Source organism: Lathamus discolor, chromosome 2, assembly GCF_037157495.1.
Source record: "Lathamus discolor isolate bLatDis1 chromosome 2, bLatDis1.hap1, whole genome shotgun sequence".
Taxonomy (NCBI): Eukaryota; Metazoa; Chordata; class Aves; order Psittaciformes; family Psittacidae; genus Lathamus; species Lathamus discolor.
The window spans coordinates 30,498,638-30,523,687 of NC_088885.1; the positions used below are offsets into that span (position 1 = coordinate 30,498,638).

A 25,050-nucleotide genomic window follows, 5' to 3' on the forward strand; every position below is an offset into this window, starting at 1 on the left:
TCCCCCCCAACCCCATGAGCCCCAGTGATTGCTTCTGCCGAGGCGAGGCAGCCGCAGGTCCCAGGGGAGCAGGCAGCAGCCTGGCTCCCGCGCCAAAGCCGACTGTGGCGTAGCCAGAGAAACGGGCAGCAAAAATAGAACAGCAGGATGGCTGCATGTGGGCGAGGCACAGACCACATAGCCAGCAAAACCTCCCAGGGTATTTTAGGACTGATACAGAGGCCGTGGCATTTTGCTCATTGTTCACAAAATACTCTCCGGAGGAGGAGGGAGAGTGTCCCGGGTGAGGGGTGTTTCTGTCCTGCTCCCTGCCTTCCCTTCCTCCCTCCCTGGCGTCTCCCCACCGAAACGGGCTGGGCAGGGAGAAGGGGTTGATCACACTCGAGGCCGAGCGGCGGAGCAGTTTGAAAGACGGCGACTGGACAGCTGCGTTTGCTGTGGTATTTTTAAACGCATTAATGCAGGCTCCAATCACTCGGCCATGCTTGACCTATTTTTGGCTCAGGCCGGCCATTGTTCTATTTCTGCCGCCGCTGGGCCACGCGGGTGTCGATTCAAATGCAAATGAGTTATCGCTGCTGCTCCCGCCAACTTTGCCCAGCTGCGGGAGAGCCGGCCAGGGAGAGGAGAGGGGTATGGGGACAGCAGCGCTGGTCTGGGCTGGGGTAAATCCGACTCAGCCCTCGGGGGCTCCCTGTCCCTCCTAAGGTGGCTCACTCGGTTTGATGGTTTGTAGGAGGCTGTGGTCCCCCACACCCCACCAGAAAGCCTGAAGAGCAGAGATACTGCTTCATTTCTTCTTCCACCTGCCGCTGGCTGCCTGAACGCAACTGCTCAAACTCGGCGGCACGCAGACCCCCGTGTGCTCACAGTCCCCTTCCAGCCGACGGGGGCTGCTGGGAGTGCATTTGGGTTTTTTTTTCCCCTCCCGATAGATACTTGTGCAAATGCTTAAACATTGCTCGTTGCTGAAGCGTATTATCTTACAACCCTCGCTGGAGGAGGTAGAACCGCAGAGGGTCGTGCCTGACACCCATGTGCAAGTGCAGTGATGAATCTCTTGTGTTGCTGAAGCTCAGACCAGTTGGAATATGCTGCAGACAATTTACGAGAGTGAATCGTGTTTTTCCTCAGATGGAGTTTCTGGACGCGAACAGCTCTTGGCTCAGCAAAGAATGCACAGTATGATCAGCTCAGGTAAGAGACAGCTCGGTACTTCAGACTTCAGTGGCTGACCAGGAAAATACAGCCTAGCCCAACAAGAAAACACCCTTCCTTTAAAGAAGTGACTTTATTTTTGTGGGGTTTAGGTAAGTTGCTAGATAATTATGGTAGTATGTTCGACAGCAGCTGCTGCTTATGCAGGGAATTTGTCTCCTTCAGCCTGCTGCTTTCCAGCCAGAGCAAAACGCTTACAACTGAAATCTGGTTTTGGATTCCTTGTTTGTTTTGTTGCGTGGTTGCAAAATGGGGCTCATGGTACAGGCTTGTTCACAGAGAGAGGCTTCCTCAGACAGACCTTATCAGGAGGCTGCAGTTAGAGCCCCTCATAAGGTAATTCTGGTCATATACCTATTGTAAACAATGTTTGGTCTTGCTGTCAGTTTCCTTTTCTCCAGTTTGCATACAAAGGGAGTTTAATACTAATCCCTTTCTCTTTTCATTATGGTGTTTCTTTAAAATGTGGTTAATATGCATGGATTATTGTGTAACTTAAAAAATGTTTGTGACCCTAGCAATGACAGTGTATATAATGACTCTCTGAGATGCTAAATTGGATGTGTTTTTTAATGAAGGTAATTCAAAGCTGCTGTGAAAGAACACTGGACATACTCTCACATATTAGAAGCTACCCTTGTATTTTTGAGTTTCTTTGCTAGCTGTGTTTGACCTGCAAATGATGTACAGAGAATCAATAAAGTTGGAAGAATTGTTGCCATTCAGATAAAATTCATTTTAGACAGGCTAAAAAAAAAAATCGAAATTTCAAATAATTCTTGCTCATTCTGTCTTAAACTCTGTTAATTCCAGTTCTGTTTTTACTGGACTGAAACTCTGTCTTTTGTGGCACAGTGTTATCTGTTTGATATGTTTTTAATCCTAGGTTTCTGAATTTGTTTTTCATAAGGTTGGCTTTATAGAGGACCTTTATGTAGAATACAGGGTGAATTGTTTATCTGTACTTTAGACTTAGTTTACCTTGCTTTTCCTTTTTCTTTCGGTGTCATTTTCTTTTTCTTCTCCTTTTTCATTTTCTTTTTCTCCTTTTTTCTTCTTTTTAATTTTTCTTTTTCTTCTTTTTCTTCTTCTTTTTCAAGTTGGCAGTGTTTCTCATTTTCTAAGATTAATTATGTGTGTAGACCACAGCTCTCTTCAGGTGTTGCCTGTTCTGGTACACCTGTTGAACCCATGCTTTTTTTTTTTTAATACAAAACTATTTCTTTACCTGTTTTATAGACAACTTAAATTTTTACTTATGTTTCTTTCTTCCATGCAATTTTAGAGCAGACTTCTATTTTCAGATACGAAAATAAATTATGGGAGATTGTGTCAAATGGTAATCTCTTTCCTGCTACAAAAGATAGATATATCTTAACCTCATGACTAGTGGTTTTCAATATAGAAAGCCAAGGCTACCTGAACATGATTATAGACTGAAGGAGGGAATGAGAGACTGAAAAGCTATTCTGTGCAGCTAAAAATCATGAGAATGCCTGAGGGGAATAGAGCCTTCCAACTGGTAATGTTTAAGATTGGCAGTTTTACTCTTTTTATATAAGGCTTCTGGATTGGTTGGTTTGTTTTTGGATCTCAAAGAATTACTATTCCTCTGAGTTCCTAGAAGACATGTTTAGCACCAGTTAAAGTTATTTGTCAGTGACAGAAATCAGGTGCAAGACTTGTTTACAAATATGAACAAGGACGCTTTTAGAAAAGACAGTAGGTAAAAGCAGAAGTTTCTCTGAAAGTGTTAACAGTTCTGCAAAGCCATCCTCAGTGTCAGTATCAGATTCAAGAATTACTGTTTTTCTTTCATTTCTCTGAGCAGCTCCGCAGGTGTCCAGTGCTTTTGTACTGGTCAAAGAGATAAGACTGACTGCTTCCTTTCCCTCCTGTTGTTTTTTGATTATTTGCTTGTTTTTAATACTTGTCAAGTTAGCTGTACAGAACTGAAAATCTGGGGCTTTAGCTCATTTTGCTACCTTGTATCTCACAGCTAATGTTGCTTGAGTAACAGCAGTTTTCTCGTTTGAAATGTTTGAAACAGAAAAAGGGAGGTAATTTTCAATAAGTTTACAGCTGTGCTTTTTTCACTGAAGAAAAAATATCATGTAACAGTTGATTTTTATGTACTATTATATTACACCCATATAACACATAGGATTTCCACTGCAGTGCCAAGTAGAATTGTGGGGGGGGGGGGGGGGGGATTTAGGCTTAAAACCACACACGTAAAAAACCAAACCCAAACCACTTTAGTCAAGAATGTTATCCAGGTAAAATATGTTTAAATATATATTCTGCAGAACACAAAATATTCCTCAATCAGCCTTTAAAATACACAACTAGACTGCAAGTAGTTGACATTATACATAGCCTGCAGATTAATTCATGTCACATGAAACCACAAAGCCCTGTGCTGCTGTTGATTACCTTCAGTTCTCTCAAGTTCACAGTCTTGAAGGATCAGGCAAGAGTCTGGTTACTTTTCAGGTACTGTCTCTCTCTCTGTGTTGCATATCGGGGAGAAAGAAATAGCCAGGGTATGATGATGTGCTCTGGTGTTTGGAGTAGCTACAATCAGTCAACTGTATTTTGCTTACAACAGTGTCCTTACTTTAACGTTATCTTCACCTACATGAATGTGACTTTTGCTCAGGTTAAGAATTTGCACATTTTTAAGGAAAGATCCCTCAACATCTACAGTCTGCATCCTTGATATTCTTAAAGTCTTTCAAGCAACACAACTTAAACCCTCAATGGATTTTTAGGTTTGCTAGTTTCCAGATGCAGTGGGCATGTATTATGCAGCTCTGATTTTAAACTGGACTGGAGCCATCCCCAAAGAGGACTGATTCAGTAGCCAATTGATACTTACTCGCAAAGCAAACTGAGGAATTTCTGAAAATAGCAGGCATAGGACATACTATTGTTATGTGACACAGTTCTTCTGTATTCCATCAATCACTGCTTTGCCTGTCTGTCTCTATCCCTGCTTGTAAATCATACTATGAATGAGATGATCTGGATAGGTACCAGTCAAAAGTCTAATTATGAATGGAGCGATTGAAATCCGCACTGACTCAAGGAGCTGTGTAATTTGCAGGCACCTACACCTTACTGCAGAGAGCAGTTTCGGCTATCTTGAGAAGAATGAACTAGATTCTCCCATATGATATTGCTGCTCTAAAATGCAGCAGTAAGTGCTGTACATCTTTGTTTAAGATTATGATGTTGATGTATTCTTATTTGATACCATCCTTGTTTTAGCATCTCAACTTAAAAATTAGATCTGGATTTGCTGTTTAACTATGTTGTTGCTTTTATTTTACTCCAAAAGTCTCAACTCCCATGTGTGTGTGATGCCACAGTGGACCCTAGCATTCAGTTGGCCTCTTATCTTACAACAATACAGGTAATAAATTGTAAGTTCTTGAAAAAAAGCATTTGGTGCTGCACAGCCCATGGAAGAATGCTCATTAAAATGTAGCCAATAAGTAACTAATGCAGGGCTACATTACCACTCAGCTGTGGTATCTGTAGATATGGGACTTTAAGAAGTAATTCCAAGTTCATTAACTTAGTATAATTTATTTTATTATGCTGTTTTCCCGAAGGGTAAGGTTGCCATGTTTGCTTTGTTGGCCATATTTTGACATAGAGCCTTGCTTGCCTAAATTCCACCTTGGCTTTTATTGGATAAGGCATCCTCTGCTTCCTGCCTAAAGCTGTTGCATTATAAAAATCAAGGGTTCAAGGAGATCTCGAGCTTAAAGCTTTGGCTTGTCACCAAGCTGACAGGTGACCTGAACAAGTTACGCAATCATGCCTACATCAGCTACACCTTCTGTGAAACACAGGCAGCGATACCTGTCAGGCTCAGGAATCTGTAGAGCAAAAATATTCTAAAGGGAATATAATGATGCAGAGTAATTAATTTGATTGAATCCATCTGCCTACATGCTTGCAAAACACCTGCAATTTCACAGATGTAGTATGTGAATGTAGTCACACTATTTTTTCTCTGCACCAGTCAGGAAATTCGAGCTGTGTTACTTGAATACAAATGACAGAATCAATGCTATACGCATCATGTTGTACATGGGTTGACAGGTCCTCATGAGCTATCTTCCCTCAGTAAACACGGATGTACAAAATCTATCTCATATATTGTATCTATTGTGTGGCCGAATGACCGTGTATACATGTTTGTACACATGCATTTATATTTCCTCAGAGAAATTTCTTTTGGTATTCGCTCTCCTGTTTTTTTCTGCTCTAAAGAAACTTTCACTTGCTTAACCACTTCTGTGGGGAGATTGCAGAAAGCCAATTCATTTCAAGGTTTGCTTTGCTGTTCATGAAAAACTTCACGTATTTGCATATCAGAATCAGGTAATGTAAGCTTCTTGGAGACAGCAAAATGTGGCATATGTGGTATCTCAGGCATTAACTTTTCAGAGAGAGTGAGAACAGATATGCTGAGCTTTTGCTGTGTGATTCTCTTCAGAGTAATGAAAAAAATTAAGTATGAAATTTCAGTTTAGGGAAGTTCAGGATAACAGCTGTAGAGGCTTTTTCAATGCCTGTTGGAAAGCCTAGGTAGAAAGTCCTTCATAGAAGCAGCTGAAGTGTTTGAATTAATTGTTACAGAAGAGTAAGGCCTTAGCCTTAACAATACAATGGGAAGAGACATGCAACGCAGACCTGTGTGTAGCTAAAATCTCACTGATTTTGAGTAGAGCCTCTGCCCAGTGATGTATGCTGGACAAGGCATTGGTTATGAATTCACTTGAACAGAAATGTGGTAAAATGGAATTAAGCTGTTTTTTTTTGTTTTATATTATTGAGGAGACGTTGAGTACAGACCAACTTTCTGTACCAACTTTGTGTGTCCTCTAATTGCTTTTTTTTACTTCAAGTCCAAGCTTCGGGGGCCATGAGATTACCTGACAGTCTTACTTTGTATTAGAAGATATATGTTGTGGGAAAAGCCTGGAATAAGAATTTTGAAGTACAAGATGGACAAGAATAGCAAGCTACAGAAGCTAGAAAGTAAATAAAAAAGAATGCAGAAGTAGTTTCAAAACCTCTTTCACTGTCTGTCCTGATAACTGTTGAACAGTCCATTCAATAGAGAGGTTCAGTAGTGCTGGCGCTGGGACACTGTCTCTCCTCTCTTATTTTAGCTGTTTAGCTCTATAACGCCTATGGGTTTCCAGTGCACTCAAATGCACAGTCTCAGCCAGTCTTCCCTCCTGTGGAACTATGTATAGAATCCATTGAGTTCATTGAGGTTTTCATTGGATATGAGGACCACTTGTAACTCTTCCTACTACCAGACCTACTATCAGACCTCTGTTTCTCTACCAACTGCCTACCCCCTCTCTTCTGCACAGTCTGCAGAGAAAGCAAAAGCGGAATAGATAGATAGCCTGCAAAGATATGTGTATATACACATTAATTGCAGGGTTTGGTATAGATGATGGGGAAGGTTTCAGGCATCACTTAATTCTAACCTTTCATAGCTACTGTTGTGGGTGGGTTTTCTTGTATGGTAGATACAATCCAAAATACTAATGACCAGATGTTATTGTTAAACATGAAAATCTAAAATGCCCAGTTCTGTGGGTCTCTTTAACAGGCTGACTCCTCTGGGTCAGTTATTCTTAGCCTGGTTATTTTCATTTTATGGCATTACAGGTCTAAGATTAGCCTGTTAGGCGTTATCATGCCATCTGAGTTACCTCCTAATATAACTGTACACCGGAATGATTATTTATAGACAGAGCATTCTGTCATTTTTGCTTTATTTCTGGTAGTTTAAATAAAGAAGAGCAACATTCAAGAAAAACCACAGATTCCTTCCTGCTGCCAAAACAACATGATAACTGCCTGCTCAGGGGCAGGAATATTGTTTAGAATGTGTGCTTGCAGTAGATGCAAACATCCACTTTATCCCCCCTACTTCTACTAAAATGAGGTATCTCAGGATACCACTGCTCCTGTCTCTTCTAGAGGAGGGAAGGGGGTGCTGGATTGATGCACTGAACGACAGAGAAGATAGGGTTGTGATTTCTGATGAAAACAAGTATATCCAGCTGTTATTTTTAGGGGCTGGCACCATCAACCGTGTTCAGCGTGAACATGTCATATATGCACACAGCTCCTCCAAAATGGATCCATCTAGTTTTGTTATATAAAAGTGATGTCTGCTGTTCAGTTACCCTTCCAGGTGCTTTTCACAGACATAACAAGAAGCTTCAGCAAATTGACACATTTTTAGCAAACCAATTTTTATGGCAGCTTCACAAACATTTCTGCTCACAAGAAAAACTTGAATCCTAAAGCCGAGTTGTCATTCAGAAGCACAGTAAGGCACATTCTCTCTGAAGGAAGTTCACTGGGATCTTTGTGCTTGCATGTGTTAACTAGGAGTAAGTTTTTAGTGACAGTTTAGTAAAGAGCAGCAAATATAGTAAAATGGCTGGTCTTCAGCTAAGTGTCAGTGCAGCCTCTGCCTGTAGCTGTTGCTCAGGAAGCTGGGAATTTGTAATAGTGACATATTAATGGATTATGGTTATCTAATGAACTCTGTCTTTTTTTACCTTTCTCTTTTAGATAAATGACATGTTTATGTCTTTGTGCGCATTCTGGGTGTAATCAGGGGGCACCTGTTTTGTTCTACCTTAAAATGTTCCCAGTGTAAAAAGGCTTGCAAAATCAGTGGAAGTCTTTGCATGATTGAATGATACAGTGCCAGTTTAACTCCCATTATATAATAAGCAGCTCATTTCTTTTTGTCAGGCTGGCAGCTCTGTGCATGACTGTGTAAAGGTGCTTTGGCATTTAGTATAAACTGAGCATAGCCTACGCATTTGTTTTATTTGTTTTGTGTCTCCCAGTTGTAAACTCCTTCTACCTTGTGGAGTATACAAACATAAGAGCTCCAAGAATTCCAGCCCTTTTTGGATGAATGTGCTTGAAACAGAGCATGTTTTATTCTAATGATAACATGTTCCTTCTAGTAATGAAACCGAATATCATCAAAGGAGACATGAGAAGGAACAGAATTAGTTCTTTGAAAATGCCAAATATATAAATCATGGTTTTACTATCAAAGACTATTGTTCTCTTTCATGATCCCTGTGGCTGAAGGTATGCATGCCACAGGGAGGAAATGCAGCTATTCAATTTCAGTGAAGTCTGGAATGGAATAATGAGGAAGTTTCATGTTAATTTAATGATTTCTCTCAATTGTTCTGTTCTTAATCCAAGTTTCCTTTTTCTTTCTTAGTGCCCAAGGCCACCACTTTGTTGGTATTGTGCAGTAACAACACGAGAAGGAGAAGGGAAAACAAACTTTAAAGCTTCATCTTACACAGAGACTCTTTTTGGTGTTCACTACTCCCATTTACATTTACTAAAATGTTAGTGATGGTCTTTTATTTACCTGTTCACAACTCCTTTTCCTGCAGAGACAGTAGGTTCTTAGTTCGCTTCATAGAATCACAGAATGATTTGGGTTGGAAGGGACCTTAAAGATCATGCAATTCCAAACCCCTGCCTTGGGCAAGGACACCGTCCACTAGGCCAGATTGCTCAAAGCCCCATCCAACCTGGCCTTGAACACTTCCAGAGATGGCGCAGCCACATCTTCCCTGGGCAACCTGTTCCAATGCCTCACCACACTCATAGTAAAGAATTTCTTCCTGATTAGCTCATCTAAATCTGCCTATTTTCAGTCTAAAGCCATTCCCTCTTGTCCTACCACTACATGACCTTGTAAAAATTTCCTTTTCAAATTTCTTGTAGGACCCCTTTAGGTACTCAAAGGCTGCTCTGAGGCCTCTCAGGAGCCCTGTCTTCTTCTGGCTGAACAAGCCCAACTCTCTCAGCCTGTCTTCATAAAAGAGGTGCTCCAGCCCTTGGATCGATCATCTGTATGGCCTCATCTGGATGTGGTCCAACATGTCTGTCCTTCTCATGTTGGGGGCTGGATGCAGTGGTCCAGATGGAGTCTTACAAGATTAGAGGGGAGGAATCACCTCCCTTGACTGGCTGGGCATGCTGCTGGTGATGCAGCCCATGATATGTTTGCCTTTCTAGGCTGCAAGTGCCAAACTGCCAGGTCATGTTGAGCTTCTTATCAACTGACACTCTATCTACTTGTTTGAACTCTAGAGCAATATCCCTATTGAAAAAAATGTATTTTTCCTAAGCCTTGGGAAGTCTTTCTCCTATGGATACAAAAGTAGTAAAACTCTTGGACTGTTTTAAGTTTTTGATATTCTAATTGAATCTAACCTAGAAGTTTTAAAAAGCTTAGAAGAATACACAAATTACAAAATCGCCAAGAAACACAAAATTAAATACATAGATTTTTTGGTATTTCATGCTGACATGAAAAGTGACGGCATTAGTATGAGGCACAGAATGGGGTAAGAAATAGAAAACAGGAAATCATCAGTATGAGTCTCTGTATTAACATATATTAACATCTCTACTTTTACATGTAGTACATATTATTCAAGAACTATATAGAAATTACTTAGATGCCTTAAAATGCTCATCATAAAAATCCTTGCAAAGTAGCTGCTGAAATCTAGTGGGACCTAAATTCAGGAGAATTACCTTGGGAGTCCGCTAGATACTCACCAGCCTGTGTCGTGCATATGCTCAAAACTGTTCCAGGCTCCAAAGACAGATCCGCTCATTCCCACACGCATGTCAGAAAGTTGGCATCCTTTTATTTGCTGTCACTGTTTTTTCTACAGAGTCTGTTTCAAAAGAAGAAAGTTTTTCTCTATTGTTTCTTTTAAGAATAGTTATCATAAAAGGAATGCCATAGGAAATAGTAAGTCTTACCTAGGTTTATTCAAGGAGTATGAGGGGAGGACTGGCAGGAGCAAAAGAGTTTTGAGGACAATATGAGAGAATTTTATAAATGGAGTAGTAGTGCAGAGTTGTGCTATGCAAGCACTTCCTATGTTAAAATACTGTTGTAAGGGAGAGTGAGAAAGGCACTGAAAGTGCAAGAGAACTGTGTAGGAGGTGAAAATGAGGGGAGTTTGACTATCCATGAAAAGCAGAAAAATATAGGTAAAAAGAGTTATGAAAACAATCAACTTCAACTGGGATAAGAGAAGTTTCTGTCAAACCCCAAAGCCATCATGGAGAAATAGGAGTATTTGGGAATATGGAAGTTGTAATACTGGAAATTTGGAATATTGGAGTATTGCAAATTTGGAGAAGTAGCAATATTTTGGAATTGACACAAGTTATTTAAGACAACTCAGGTCTGTGTTACTCTTGCAGTCACACAGTAAGCTAGTAATCAGGGGTTTCCCTCACCATTGTACAGACTATTTTTCTGTTTGTTTTTAGTTTGGGGTTTTCGGACTTTTTTGTCTGAGAATGAGTACTTTGTTTAGGGGAGATGAGTCTGTTTATGCATGTACTACAAGTTCTGCCACATCTCACCATCCAGACCTCCAGCCCACTGTAGCTCATGTTTCCTGGTGAACCTGCAGAGCAGTCTCAGCAGAGGTTTGCCATAAATTCCCATCACTGTGCTATCTGCATCATCCCTATCTTGCCTTTGCTGCTTGGCCTAGTGGGCAATTTTCTGAGCTCTGTGCTTATTTTATTTGCTTTTTTTCCTTTTTTTTTTGATCTCATGCCAACACATACAGGGTGATAATGGGGCAGCTGAAGAACTTAATGGGGAAAGAGGGGAAATGGCAAATGACAACATCAAAGGGCTATAGGCAAAGGAATAAAGGAATGATAATGCAGCTGAATTAAGTAATAGTTATGCACTGGATGATTAAGGATACTAATACTGACACAGATGTTCTGTTTAGAAATTAAATGGTTAGAAGTAGGAATATGTAGAAAAAATTTCCCTTGGGCTAAAATTCTCAAACCTTCTTTAAGAGTGAATGCCTCTCTCTGGTCACTGGTCATGCGTATATACTTGTCATTGGTATGCATATACAATTACAGAAGATGTATATAGGTAAGCTTATCACCAGTTACATTCTGTCTCCCTCACTGGGGGTGTTTTGCTATGGCTATGTTAAAACCTGCCAACAATTTTAGGAACTCTGGGTTTCACAAGTTGGTTCAGATAAGCTTGAATGAGTGCTTAAGGCAAAGTGATCCTCCTCCTCCTGCAGGCCTAGCAGCCACAGGAGGTGGACATGCATCCCGAAAATCTCCTCATCTGTCTGCTGTCCTTCATCTGCAAATATCCAGAGGTGTGCAGCAGCATGCATTTGTTCCAAAAGACCTCAGGAACAAAGTCTAAAGACCTAAGGTTTTTTATTTGCTCTGTGGAATACTAAGTCTGTTCTGGTAGTGACTAGGAGCTCCAGGAGCAGGGCAGGTTATAAAACATTTAGCAGCCAATTTGGCTATAGCGATCTCCTGCAGATTCAGAATGACGTGAGTGCAGAAATCTGAACTATTTCTTTCTTCATTTTCCTCTTTCTGACTTTTTTAATTATTATTTTTAATTTTGTTTTAATTGTTGTAATCTGTGAATACTACATGTATGAGGTTATACAGATGTACAGCCTCAATACATCAGAGTGAGGGAGGTTCCTAGAGATAGCAGCTGGCATTCCTGGGAAGAAAGAGTAGCGGTCTCATCCTCCCTTTGGTCTTTGGATTTCATTCCTCTGCTGAGGAGTCACATCCCTTGTACTGACGCAGGTATTCATGTGTCCATTGGGTCTGATGGGATGAACAGCTACCCTCAGTTAAAATGTGCCTTCTGCTTTCCCATGCCACTGCAGGTGTGTGACGCAGTGTGGGGAAGGAGGGTATCATCTTCAGGGTTGGAGAGGCCATAAGTAGAGAAGGAAGGCACAACCACAGCAGTGGTCCCAAATACATGTCAAACTGCTGCTTGGGAAATCTTCCATGTCCAAAGAATATACCCGTTGCTCCTCTTAACATTTAAAGGTTGGACCCTAAAATTTCACACCCAATTAGCACCTTGTTAAACTCCAGTTAATTATATAGCACTGTACCGTTAAGTAGAATTTACATTAATACTGTCCCTGTGAAGCTGTCAATAATTATGTTTCCTCATCCAAAGGGCACATTTTATCTGTTAGTATGAAAGGAAAATACCCTATAAATATATGTTGTTTATATTAAGTAGAAAATTGTGTTGGCTTCAGCAGCCTGCACCAAATTCAAACATACTGGAAGCAGTAGCCAGCTGCACCTCTGAACCATTATCAGTCCTGATGCAGTGCCATGTGAAGAATCTGCTGCAGTGAAGTCTTCGTGGCTCTTGCATTCCATTTTTGCTTCATTCTTTTTTTAGCCTTTCTTGTGGAGAAAATGTTTTGCCAGACATCCTCCTGCTGTAATCCCTGCTATCCTCATTTATTTTTATAAACTTAGAGTGCTCCAGTATACCTTTATACTTTTTAAACAACCTGGAAATCAGTAGAATTCAAGTTATGGGAGGAAAATTTTCCTTCCTGTGATGCTCTTCCCTGGTTGCTACATAGGTACTGGTATCAAATACTTTTTATGTAAACCAAAACCGTAAAATAACTACGCGATGCTAACATGCTACCAGATGCGGGTCAAAAGGACCATATAGTTGTCACAGTTGTCGCTGTTCATTTCTTACTGAGTGTGGTTTCAAGTTAAAGGTATGGTCTGACTCTCATGATTGGCACTGGGCTGTGCTGAGTCTGGTGACATGAAGTGCAGACTTTTTTTTTTGGATCAGAACCCTTCAAAATGACTTTGCTTTCCACAGTAACACCCAAGATGCCAGATCTGAAAGGAGATTTTCATTGCTGTTCCTTTGCTGTGAAAGTCTGTACATCTGAACTGGGGATAGCCAAAGACTGTATCCCTTGTGGTACAAAATGGAAAATGAGAAACATTAATTAGTAGCACTGTGTGGGAAATAATGTGTTGTGGCCAGCTGTCAGGACTTGGTATTTGACTAATTGCCCAAACTCTCAGTCGGGGAAAACTCAGCTTTTTCATTAGATAACATGTTCAGATGTTTGAACTTTGTGATTATAAATTCACTTATAAAGTCTACCCAGAAGACAGTAGTTGCTTTCTGCAAAAGAGAGGCTGTATAGATTAATCTTATATTTCTGCACTAAATCTACTTTGTTTTCGTATAACCCTTACTTGCACTGCCCAGAAGACCTGTAGTTACACAAATAATTCTCATTTATAATATGGTTTTCCTCTTCCAATATAGATGGATGGATGCTTAGGTGGATATTAATAGTATATGTTCTATGCAAAAAAAGCATAGTAATGCAAATGAAAATCAGTCTCTTTCTACTTATGAAAGTCTTTCCAAGCTCTTAATCATCTTAAATCCAATTAGCCTTTTCCTGTTTCTGACATGGCTCTCATTGAGATAGGATAAGCTAACTGGAATATTCCTGATGACAAAGCCTCCTTGATGAATATCAAAACTTACTTTTATCCTGCTTTCTGTATTTCCTGTTTTCATTTTTAAATCTTGCTATACATTGGCCACATGTTGTCACTGAGCTGTCTGCAATGACAGACACCTGTTTTTAAGGTTATATTAAGGTTAATGAAGCACAGCAAGGTATATTCCACTCATTCATCCCAATAGAAATAACTGTGCACATACAAAAAATGAATGAACTCTTCTATTTTGTTTCCCTATCACAAAGCTTTATGACGACCTCTGGCATTCCTCAGAGCCTTCCATGAAATATCCTGAAGAGATTTGTTTCATTTGTGGTTTTAACCCAATCAATCTTTTTTCCATTATTCTTCTTTCCAGACCTCTATTAAAAGAGCAATTACGGTTGTCTCACTGCACTACCAACCTTTTCTTAAATTCAAAAAGTATACTTATTTCCCTTCTGCTTTAGAACTGTTTCTGATCAGCAATAGAGTTCTTGTAACATCATATAAAGGCCAGAGCAGAACACAAACTCCAGTGAGACACCTTGGGAAGGATATTTGCAAGTCCAGATAATTTTGTGGACCAGATCCTTAATTGGTACCAAGTGTCACTGACTGCTGACATCCAGACCCTATTTTAGTTACCATTTTGTTAGTCCTGTGAAAGAATTTGTTAAGGTTTGTGTCTTCAAATATGCATACAGTTATAATTCAAAACTCCTAACTTCATCCTACAAAGTCAGTTTGCAGCAAACTTGATTTGTTCCTAAATGTCTGTGAGATTAAAACAAGTCAAATTTAAACAAAAATTGGCTCAGTTGTGGTTGTTAGCGGAGGATATAGTTTCTGAGAGAACATATGGGGAAAGAATATCTCTTTCCCTTTCTTCTTTGAAAATTACATATGTGGCTCTTGTTTGGCTAAAATAATTTTTGCTAAAACTTTTTTGATTAATCTGTAAAATCAGACAAAACATTAACATTTTAAATTTAAAGCCACTTGTTTCAAAAATATCAGGAGATTAATGCAATTGCAGCAGTTTATTCATATCATCCTTGACTAACGTGTTTACAATTATAGCGGTATAAGCTGATCATATTTAAAAAGAGCAGAGTATTTTTGCTTTACCACTCATTTGCAGTACTGTCTGTAGATGTGGTCCAAAAAGTTTAAAATTAAAAAAAAAAAAAAAAAAAAAAGACTACAAATCTGATATAAATACTAGAGGATAAAACATATGAAGAGGGATTAAGGGAGCTATATTTATAGTCTATAACTGAGAGGGTTCGAGGGACATGGGCACAGGCTATAAATAACTTCAAGGTAACAATATAAATGAAGGAAGGGAATTATTTGTTCTCAAAAGATGGTGAAGCATGGAATAATAGCCTGAAGCAAAGAAAAGAAAAGTTCAGGTTAGATGTTAGAACGTTTTTCTACCAGTAAGAGCTGTGGAAAGCAGAGACATAAATAGCTAAGGCAGAAGGCTAAAGCAGTACCTAAAGCACTAGCTACAGCTACTAGCTACAGGGCTAGACTTAGTGACACAAATGTTTTGTTTTTTTTTCTTACCTGTTGTATTCTATAATGCCCATATTTCATGGTGTGCATTAATTTCCCATGAAGGCTATATAGACAATGTTCATTCCAAGATTATTGTGCAGCTTTAGCTAGATTAAGGGTAAAAAATAACATCATTAGTCAATTATAACCTCATTTAATAGTGGGATTATGAAGTTGTATTATTTTAATCAAAATGGCATAGTCTCATGTTATTACTTGTTCTGGTGAGAGGGAAGAAGTCCCTTCTTTTCATCAGTACCTAGGTGAGATGGTGGCTTTTGAACACTGTAACCCTTGCTGGTAAGCAAAATAGCTTGCATGAATTGTAGCAAAATAGCTTGCATGTAATGCCAGAATATTGGCTATTTGTTGGACACTGCTGACTTCACTAGAAAGAAATAGTGGTAGATTGCGTGCTGGCCTGCTTCAAAGTGAACCCTGATACAGAAGTGGCAGAAAGAAAAGGGGGAAGAAAGGGCACAAACCGCAGAACAAATTGTAGTGTTGTAACTGTCTCATGGCCCTCAGCCATAAACCTCTCAAAACAATGAGGTTCTAATCTAGGTCATTGCTTGTACATGTTTTGCTTTATTCCTCCTTTGGTTCAGTGTGTCTGGGGAGCTTCCTAACGTTGGGAATTTTATTTGGCAGGTTAAAATTTTCAGACAAGATGCTTTCACTGTAACCCAACTAAGAGAGGTCATGTCACACCATGCCATTGAGAACAAAAGAGAAGGGTTGAAAGACCAGAGTTATTTCAAGGTGGTGCCAAATATGTTTGAGAGAGTGTGTGTGAGAGAGAGGGAGAAATTATGGAATCATAGAATCGTAGAACAGTTAGGGTTGGAAAGGACCTTAAGATATCTAGTTCCAATGCCCCTGCCATGGACAAGGACACATCACACTAAACCATGTCATCCAAGGCTACGTCCAACCTGGCCTTGAACACCGCCAGGGATGGAGCACTCACAACCTCCCTGGGCAACCCATTCCACTGTCTCACTACCCTAACAGGAAAGAATTTCCTCCTTATATCCAATCTAAACTTCCCCTGATTAAGTTTTAATCCGTTACCCCTTGTCCTGTCACTACAATCCCTGACGAAGAGTCCCTCTCCAGCATCCCTATAGGCCCCCTTCAGGTACTGGAAGGCTGCTATGAGGTCTTCATGCAGCCTTCTCTTCTCCAGGCTGAACAGCCCCAACTTTCTCATCTTCACATGGGAGGTGCTCCAGTCCCCTGATCATCCTCGTGGCCCTCCTCTGGACTTGTTCCAGCAGTTCCATGTCCTTTTTATGTTGAGGACACCAGAACTGCACACAATACTCCAAGTGAAGTCTCACGAGAGCAGAGTAGAGGGGCAGGATCACCTCCTTTGTCCTGCTGGTCAAAACAACCAGCAAGACTGATCCCAACCCCACCAGCGTGTCGAGGTTCCTCTTTATGGCATCCCTTCCCTCCAGCATATCATTCGAACCACACAGCTTGGTGTCATCAGGAAACCTGTTGAGGGCGCACTCAATCCCACTGTCCATGTCACCCACAAAGGTGTTGAACAAGACTGATCCCAACACCAACCCCTGAGGGACACCACTCGTTACTGATCTCCAGCTGGACATTGAGCCATTGACCACAACTGTTTGTGTGCGGCCATCCAGCCAGTTCTTTATCCACCGAGTGGTCCACCTATCAAATTGATATCTCCCACTTTAGAGACAAATCAGTTGATTAAAGGTGATAAACTGCACAGATATATTTGGACCTCTACAAGTGACACATCTGTTACTTGATCATTCAGCAAACGTATGACTTTTCCAGTACTCATGGGCTTTTTATATGTCATGAAAGCAATAAGATTATTGCAATATGACAGTGCAAATGCGGCAGCATTGCATTAATATGACAACTGGTTTTGCTTGTCTGACGTGTAATCCATTAAGCAATAATAAATTTAAGGGACTTATGGCTGTAGTTGTTACATAGAGTAACCATTGTAAATATTGTTTAACACTGATCAGATCACACAGAAGTGTTCAGCTTGCATTGCTTCAAGAAGTATGTGTATTTGTGTTAGGAGAGTTATGTAATTTCTGCTTGTTTCTGCCCAGGATTTCATGCTCAGTAGCCTATACACTTGAGCTGTTAGCACCACCAGACATCTCCATTGCTGTTAAATCAGGCAGGGTCTACTGTTGAATTAGTGGCTTTTGGGCACACCTGAACCTGAGATTTGTAACCGGGAGTGAATTGGATCTGCTGAATAATAGCTCAGAACATGTGCCTTTAAACTTGAATGCATTTAGTTAATACTTAGCTCTTCTCACTGTACCCCTTATATACTTAGCTCTTCTCTGTTCTGTACCCCTTAGCTGTTAATTTTCTCAGCTTTCAAAAGTCTCTGTCTTAAGATACTTGATAATATTATTTCATGTAGATAATAGGTGAAAAAGTGAAAATCCTGTGTGGCAGAGGGCAGCAGTGGTAGAAATTTGATTTTATACTCGCCATCTCTTTTTGTCATCCCTTCTTGGCCACACTCAAAACCATATTTCCTCTTTGCTTACATGGCAGCACTGGAAGAATAACTTCTCACTCAGTGGCCACCCTTTGAAATATGAAAGTCTCCCAGGTGCAAGATGGCTCTGGTGGTACAGTGCTATCATGTAGACTGGATACCTCTGGATCTGGAATTAGTTATTAGGAGAGTGCTAGTCATAGCCTTGGAAATCAGCAGTAATTTCCTGTTGTCTGTCTCTGCAGAGCAAGCACTGGCTGCCCCTTCGAGTAATTTGCCTAATTTCACTCAATGGCCTCAGATCTTAGATGTTGGTGTCTGAATATTGATAATTTTCTGGGTACTGACAATTGCACTTGTGAAAACAATTAAGCAAGTGCTCTTTAGGAAAGCTTCAGCCTTCAAGAGATTAAGCTGCTAGGAAATGAGAGATCTGGTTTCACTTATTAAAACTTTAGTATAGAGCTGTATATTTGCAGTGTGTGTAAAGCATAGTATTTCTTAAGTTTTCTTTCTTCACATGGTTTGCCATGATCTTTTCCTCTGTCATCTGTTAATCTGTTTTCCTCTAAGCTGTGAAGTTTGTATCTTATGTGCCATGAAAGGTGTTTCTCATGGGTTTCTTTTTGAGATAACCTGTACAGTATATATACACCAGACCTGGCTGATGCCTCTTCTTGGAATTCCTTGAATTACACTTCTGTACACTGGCAGAAAAACTCAAGGGTGTTGGGACATAATAGTAGCTACACATCCTTGTACACCTGAATGTACTCCTCCCATCACAATGAGTGATTAAAAAAGGTGAAAAAAGGTGAAAGTGTTTATGATCTGGCTGACTTGGGATTCTTTGGCCTGAAGGATGTGTTAAGTGTGTAAGATTTGTTTTTGTTAGTTATAAGGCCCCCATGCATTTAAAGAATAAAGAACCTTGGGTCATGCTGAAAATTAGAATGAACTAAATTTAGTTAACAAAAAAACCCTGTTAATTTCCCAGGATTATTAAGATGGCACTTGCATGTTTATTATGACTTCTTAGGTAAAAGAATAAAAAACCCCAATATGCAGCCCATCAGATTTCCAGTGAAAATGACACTAAGATGAAAAGTCTCTTTGGCATGCATAGTGGCATATTTCAGAATTTAATGGTTGTTATATTTCAAATGAGCTGTCCATAAATACTTCTAATACATTTTTTTTTTTTTGCCAAAAGGCATCTGTCTTATACTCTAAAAGTCCTTATCACTTTATTTATGTCACCATCTTGACTGACAGTATCCTTGTTTTATATTGACCTTTCCAAAGTTAAAGAAGAGTGAGTCAACTTTTCTCCCAATTTTTATTTCTATTGGCATTTCCCGTTGTTCTTTCTCAATTCGTGCAAAGCTACGGATTTAATCATAACACCTCTTCCCTTGGTGTGGTGAAACCTGTCCTTATGAGTGGAGAAATCATTAAATGAACAAATCCAAAGAATTCAGAAAATAATGGATAATTTAAAAAAAAAATCATTTTGTTTATGTAGATTTTAGGATTCATTCAAATTACTTAGATAATTTATCACAAAATAGGAACAGCTCTCAGTTACACTGGTAACAGTCTCTCATAGTGTTCCTTACGGCATGTTTGTCTGCTTGATAAAATGTATAGAAAAACTGTCTGTCTAGCTGGTGGGTGCTAGTTCCTGTCCACTTTGTGTTGTGGTTTTGTTTCCTAAGTATTTCAAGATGTGTATCAATTATTCACAGCGATATGAATAGATATCTGACTTGCTCAAAATCTAAAACCTTATTGCTGATCCAGAATTAATGATCTTAATTTATGCCTGATGCTAGCTAGTAAAGTTTGTGATTAAATTTCCATTTTCTTTCAATCACTTGTCTTTATATATGGAAAAATATTCAGAAAAAGTTAGCCTCTGATATGGAATTTCATTTGCTTGTACATACGCCAGAACCAAATGTGCATGTGTCATGGCTTACATACTTTTACGAACTTGAAAAAGGAAGCATAAAATTAAGTATTATTTTTACTTATAGAAAGACAAAATCACATGCTGATGTTCTTCAGTCTTTTAGGAAATACTTTATCATTAGAACAGAGGCCCCAGGGCTGCCGTGCACAGCTGAGCCTGAAGTCTCTGCAAAATTACACATTCTTCCACTTCTTCTGGCACCTGTGCCTACACTGCTGTTGTTGCTTGAGAAGTAAGAAAATTATATAGGCAGTTAGGCTATGCTGAGCTCCCTGCTGCTGAAGCTACTTTGTAAGTAAGCAGAGAGGTAAATGAAAGCTGTTGTCCCGGTTTCATTGCCGCACTGTGGTCATGCCATTGTTAAGAGCCCCAGGACATTCACAGAGGTCATTGTGGAGAAAGGGCCATAGTTTATTCAGGTTTTTAAGTCTGGAAATAAATTCTTGATAACGGGTTTAAACTTAAACAGGGGAAGTTCGGGTTAGATATAAGGAAGAAGCTCTTCACTATAAGGGTGGTGAGGCACTGGAACAGGCTGCCCAAAGAAGTGGTAAATGCTCCCATCTCTGTCAGTGTTCAAGGCCAGGTTGGACAGAGCCTTGGGCAACATCGTCTAGGCTGAGACGTCCCTGCCAATGACAGAGGGGTTGGAGCTAGATGGTCTTAAGGTCCTTTCCAACCCAAACCATTCTATGATTCTATAACTAAATTTACAAATAAAATAATGTGTTATGCCTATTTAGCTCTGTATGAGCTTTTTCCTGCAACCTGTTGTGTATTCTAGTTCTTATCCAAGAAGTCAAGTACCCTATGTTTAAAGCTTTAAACAAGTTTTGAGACCCATAAACTTTTTGTCAGTCTGAAATGGTATGTATTGTACCTGGACCTTACTCCATAAATGTTAGACAGAAAACCTTTTGTTGGCAGATTCTGAGAATGTCAGCTCAAGAGAAAGTTCCTTATGTTTGAAGAGTTACATGAAATTAAAAGAGTGCATAATAGCATTAATTATTACTTTCTAAGAATTAATTGCAATTTCTGTGGTTGGTAAAAAATGGTGCCCTACACTCTCTGCTGTCATAGTAAATGTCACTAGATCTTTGAGCAGATCGAAAAGTTTTTTGTGGTCATAAGTATTCAAGACTTCAAATTAACAAGGACTTTTTCCAGTGGTGTTGTTAACTTGCTTGTGTGATCCTCATAATCTTATACTTGATTGCAGCCTTTGAAAGTGCTTTGTAAAAATTATGTTCCTTAAAGCAGAGGCAAATGTTTTGAGGAGGTACCTTTGGTAGGAGGGGAAATGAATTTCTAGTTTTATACTTCAAAAGAACTTGGTGTAATTATTTGAATATTTAGGAAACAAGAAGCCTCACAAGTTTATGCAAAGCCTTGCATTAGATATACTAATTGTCAGTTACCTGGAATTGTATTACCAGAGCTTTTCAACAGGCAAGGGCAAATGCATTTTAGGATAGTAAGGTGGAATGATTATCAAGTTCCATAAGTTATATGTTACACTTTCTTTTTAGCAGTTTGTTGACAGGAAATAACTAGTCATTTATTTCACTGCCAATAGTGATTTCATTCTTGCTACTCAGCTTATCAGTATTATTGGGTTTTTTTGTCATTTAAAGCCACATTTTTGTACCAGATTAGAACAGAATCATCATTGTGGCAGTCAAAGCTATGAGACTTACTTGTAAACAAGTTTATCTTTGAGATTTTCAGACTAGTGTGATGTGCTGTTAGCATTTATGGTTTAGAAGGTGATGACACTAAATATTTGTGAGGCTTGTGAAGGTGCCATTCAGCTGTCTGCTAAAATGTGGCTTCTTTTTTTTAACCCAGTTATTTTTGGCCAAAAGATTTCAGCCATTTTTGAGAAAGGAGCTAGATAAAAATAAATGATTCTGTCCTTGAAATGTTCCATCAGTCTGCCTTAGTCTAGAGCATGGTGCTTTAGATCTGGAACTAGACATGTGATATTTGTGGCTGAAAGGCAACTTTTCACTATCTCTGTGTAAATCTATTTTTGTTGGCCAAAGTTAAATCGCAAGTCAAGTTGTACTATTGTGTTGCTGATAAAATGTCAACGTGTTCTATCTTCAATTAGCATGTTGTATTGTCCTTTTTAGCAGTCTTGTTTTTCAAGGCAGGGCAGCTGAAAGCAGCCCTGGTGGAGTTCCAGGTAGCTGAACTGAAACCAGGAGCCTGTTGTATCCTCAGCTGTCTTGCAGACCCCTCCACTTACATCACCAAGCATGGTAAGGAGTAGACTTTGGTGGAAGGCCTGTTGGAAACTGGAAGCATAAGGAAGAGAAGGGGAAGAAAGAAAACTGAATGGGGAGGAAACCTACTGGTTGGCCAAGGAGATTGGGTCTGGTTATGGACTACTGACAAGCTGAGGGCATGGTGGGAAGGATGGGGCTGGGTGTACAGTAGGAACCAGGAGCAGCTTGGGTGGAAGCAGCAAAGAGTGAGTAAAGAACCTGAGAAGGAACAAAAGTGCAAGAAGCCAGTAGGAATTTGAAATGTGCAATCACATCATGTTTTCTTCCTATAGGACTTTTATGTGATCTACATCCAGAGTGGATGAAAGATTAAAATGTTTCTATAACTTCTATAATTTCTTCATGATCTCACCTTTTGCAGCTTTCCTAAATATTAATATATTCACACAACACCTTTCGTGAAATGTAGGAGGTGGGTGATGGTGTGTTATGGATGGGAGCTAAAGCACAGAGCATTTAAAATGCTAACATACCAGATATCTATGAATTTATGGTGCCCACATTAAACAGATAAGGGCTTGAGGTGTCAGCATGCTTACTTTATGTAGTACTATTAGCTAAGGCAGAGTTCAGGGCTTAATGTGGCAGTCTGAATAAAGTTTTAGTAACATAGTACAAAAAAATGTTTAATTCATCTTATTCATCATTAAAAAGCCAAATATTTTTGTGAGGCAAAAGTTGATTTATTTTTATCCAGGGTGAAGTGAGCTTCAGTACAGGCAAGGAATAATTAAGTGAGCCTTCTGCCCTGCTTTGTGGAAATGTTATATGTGATTACTCAGAGTCATAACATATCATTGGTTTGGATTTTGCTAAAGCCTGTTCAGGTAAGAATTGCTGAGAGTGAGTAACTGATACAAAGTATTAGACTTTGTGAACTATCTTGAGTTCACAAAGTACGTAATGTTTACTTCTTGTGAACTATCTTTAGTTGTTCTTCTTTGTTCACATTGGCTTTTCTACAGTAGGCAAGCTTTTATTTTGCTGACTTGCTGTTTCAGTGTTTTCAAGATTTCAGAAAAATACTGGAAACAAATAGAATCATACAACCATAGAATAGTTAGAGTTGGAAAGGACCTTAAGATCAGGAAGTTCAAATGCCCCTGCCATGGGCAGGGACACCTCACACTAAACCGTGCCACCCAAGGCTTCGTCCAATGTGGCCTTGAACACTGCCAGGTATGGAGCATTCACAACCTCCCTGGGCAACTGATTCCAGTGTCTCACCAGCCTAACAGGAAAGAATTTCCTCCTTATATCCAATCTAAACTTCCCCTGTTTAAGTTTTAACCCGTTACCTCTTGTCCTATCACTACAGTCCCTAATGAAGAGTCCTTCCCCAGCATCCCTATAGGCCCTCTTCAGATACTGGAAGGCTGCTATGAGGTCTTCATGCAGCCTTCTCTTCTCCAGGCTGAACAGCCCCAACTTCCTCAGCCTGTCTTCATACGGGAGGTGCTCCAGTCCCCTGATCATCCTCGTGGCCCTCCTCTGGACTTGTTCCAACAGTTCCATGTCCTTTTTATGTTGAGGACACCAGAACTGCACACAATACTCCAAGTGAGGTCTCACGAGAGCAGAGTAGAGGGGCAGGATCACCTCCTTTGTCCTGCTGGTCACGCTCCTTTTGATGCAGCCCAGGATACGGTTGGCTTTCTGGGCTGCGAGCACACACTGAAGCCGGCTCATGTTCATTTTCTCATCGACCAGCACCCCCAAGGCCTTCTCTGCAGGGCTGCTCTGAATCTCTTCTTTGCCCAACCTTTAGCTGTGCCTGGGATTGCTCTGACCCAGGTGTAGGACCTTGCACTTGTCATGGTTAAACTTCATAAGGTTGGCATCAGCCCATCTCACAAGCGTGTCGAGGTTCCTCTTTATGGCATCCCTTCCCTCCAGCATATCATCCGAACCACACAGCTTGGTGTCATCAGGAAACCTGTTGAGGGCACACTCAATCCCACAGTCCATGTCACCCACAAAGGTGTTGAACAAGACTGATCCCAACACCGATCCCTGAGGGACACCACTCGTTACTGGTCTCCAGCTGGACATTGAGCCATTGACCACAACTGTTTGTGTGCGGCCATCCAGCCAGTTCTTTATCCACCGAGTGGTCCGTCCGTCAAATTGATATCTCTCCAATTTAGAGACAAGGATGTCTTGTGGGACAGTGTCGAATTCTTTGCACAAGTCCAGGTAGATGACGTCAGCTGCTCTGCCCCTGTCTGTCAGTTCCGTAGCCCCATCATAGAAGGTCACCAAATTGGTCAGGCAGGATTTCCCTTTAGTGAAGCCATGCTGGCTGTCACCAAGCACCTTGTTGTTTTTCATGTGCCTTAGCATGCCTTCCAGGAGAATCTCCTCCAAGATTTTGCCAGGACGGAGGTGAAACTGACTGGTCTGTAGTTTCCTGGGTCATTTGTTTTCCCCTTCTTGAAAATGGGGAAAATATTGAAATATTGAAAATAATATTCCTCTGTATTCATTACCATGTTTTTGATTGGTTTAGATTAACTTTGAATATATTACAAAAATGTCTGTGGATATTTTGCCTTTGAAACAATAATTAGCTATCGGTAGTAATAAAACCACCTTAAAAGTGTTCTTCAAATTTACAGAACTCATGGTATTTCAAAATTAAGCTACTTTTTCAGGTGCTTATAAATCATGCACTTCTTCTAGGGAACACACAGAACTTGTATAAGGGAGACAAAGCATCTACTGTGTTATGCAGTTTGAGGAACAATTTGCACTTTGATTACGATGATGACAGGCTTATTCCAAACGTGCTACTTCAGGATAACAAAAGCTGTCCTTTTTTGTGTTCTGGGGTAGTCACTACATCTCTGACTCTTTCTACAAGAATCACATAATTACAGCATTCCAATCTCTCAGAGGCACTTGGTGGCTTCTTAAGTTAAGACAAGAAGGAAAAGCAGCAGCTTAAGTGTAGTGTCTTCCCAGCTGACACCAATAACTGCCTGGACAAAGCTGTAATGAACAGGATAATGCTGAAGTGGGATGGATGAAAAAGGGAGGAAAGG

General features: G+C 40.0%; 1 protein-coding gene across 10 annotated transcripts in view; it reads left to right on the forward strand.

Annotated features, from left to right (window-relative positions):
* HDAC9 (histone deacetylase 9) overlaps window positions 1-25,050 on the forward strand; it is a 457,613-nt gene that overhangs the window by 180,470 nt on the left and 252,093 nt on the right. For 4 of the 10 annotated variants that reach the window (XM_065666277.1, XM_065666273.1, XM_065666274.1 and 1 more), the window contains one exon: window positions 1,135-1,197. The exons of 2 other annotated variants lie outside the window; for them this stretch is intronic. In XM_065666277.1, the coding sequence (XP_065522349.1) occupies window positions 1,176-1,197 (22 nt within the window). In that variant the 5' untranslated portion in view covers window positions 1,135-1,175. 4 more of the 10 variants (XM_065666279.1, XM_065666278.1, XM_065666283.1 and 1 more) reach the window with 4 other exon arrangements.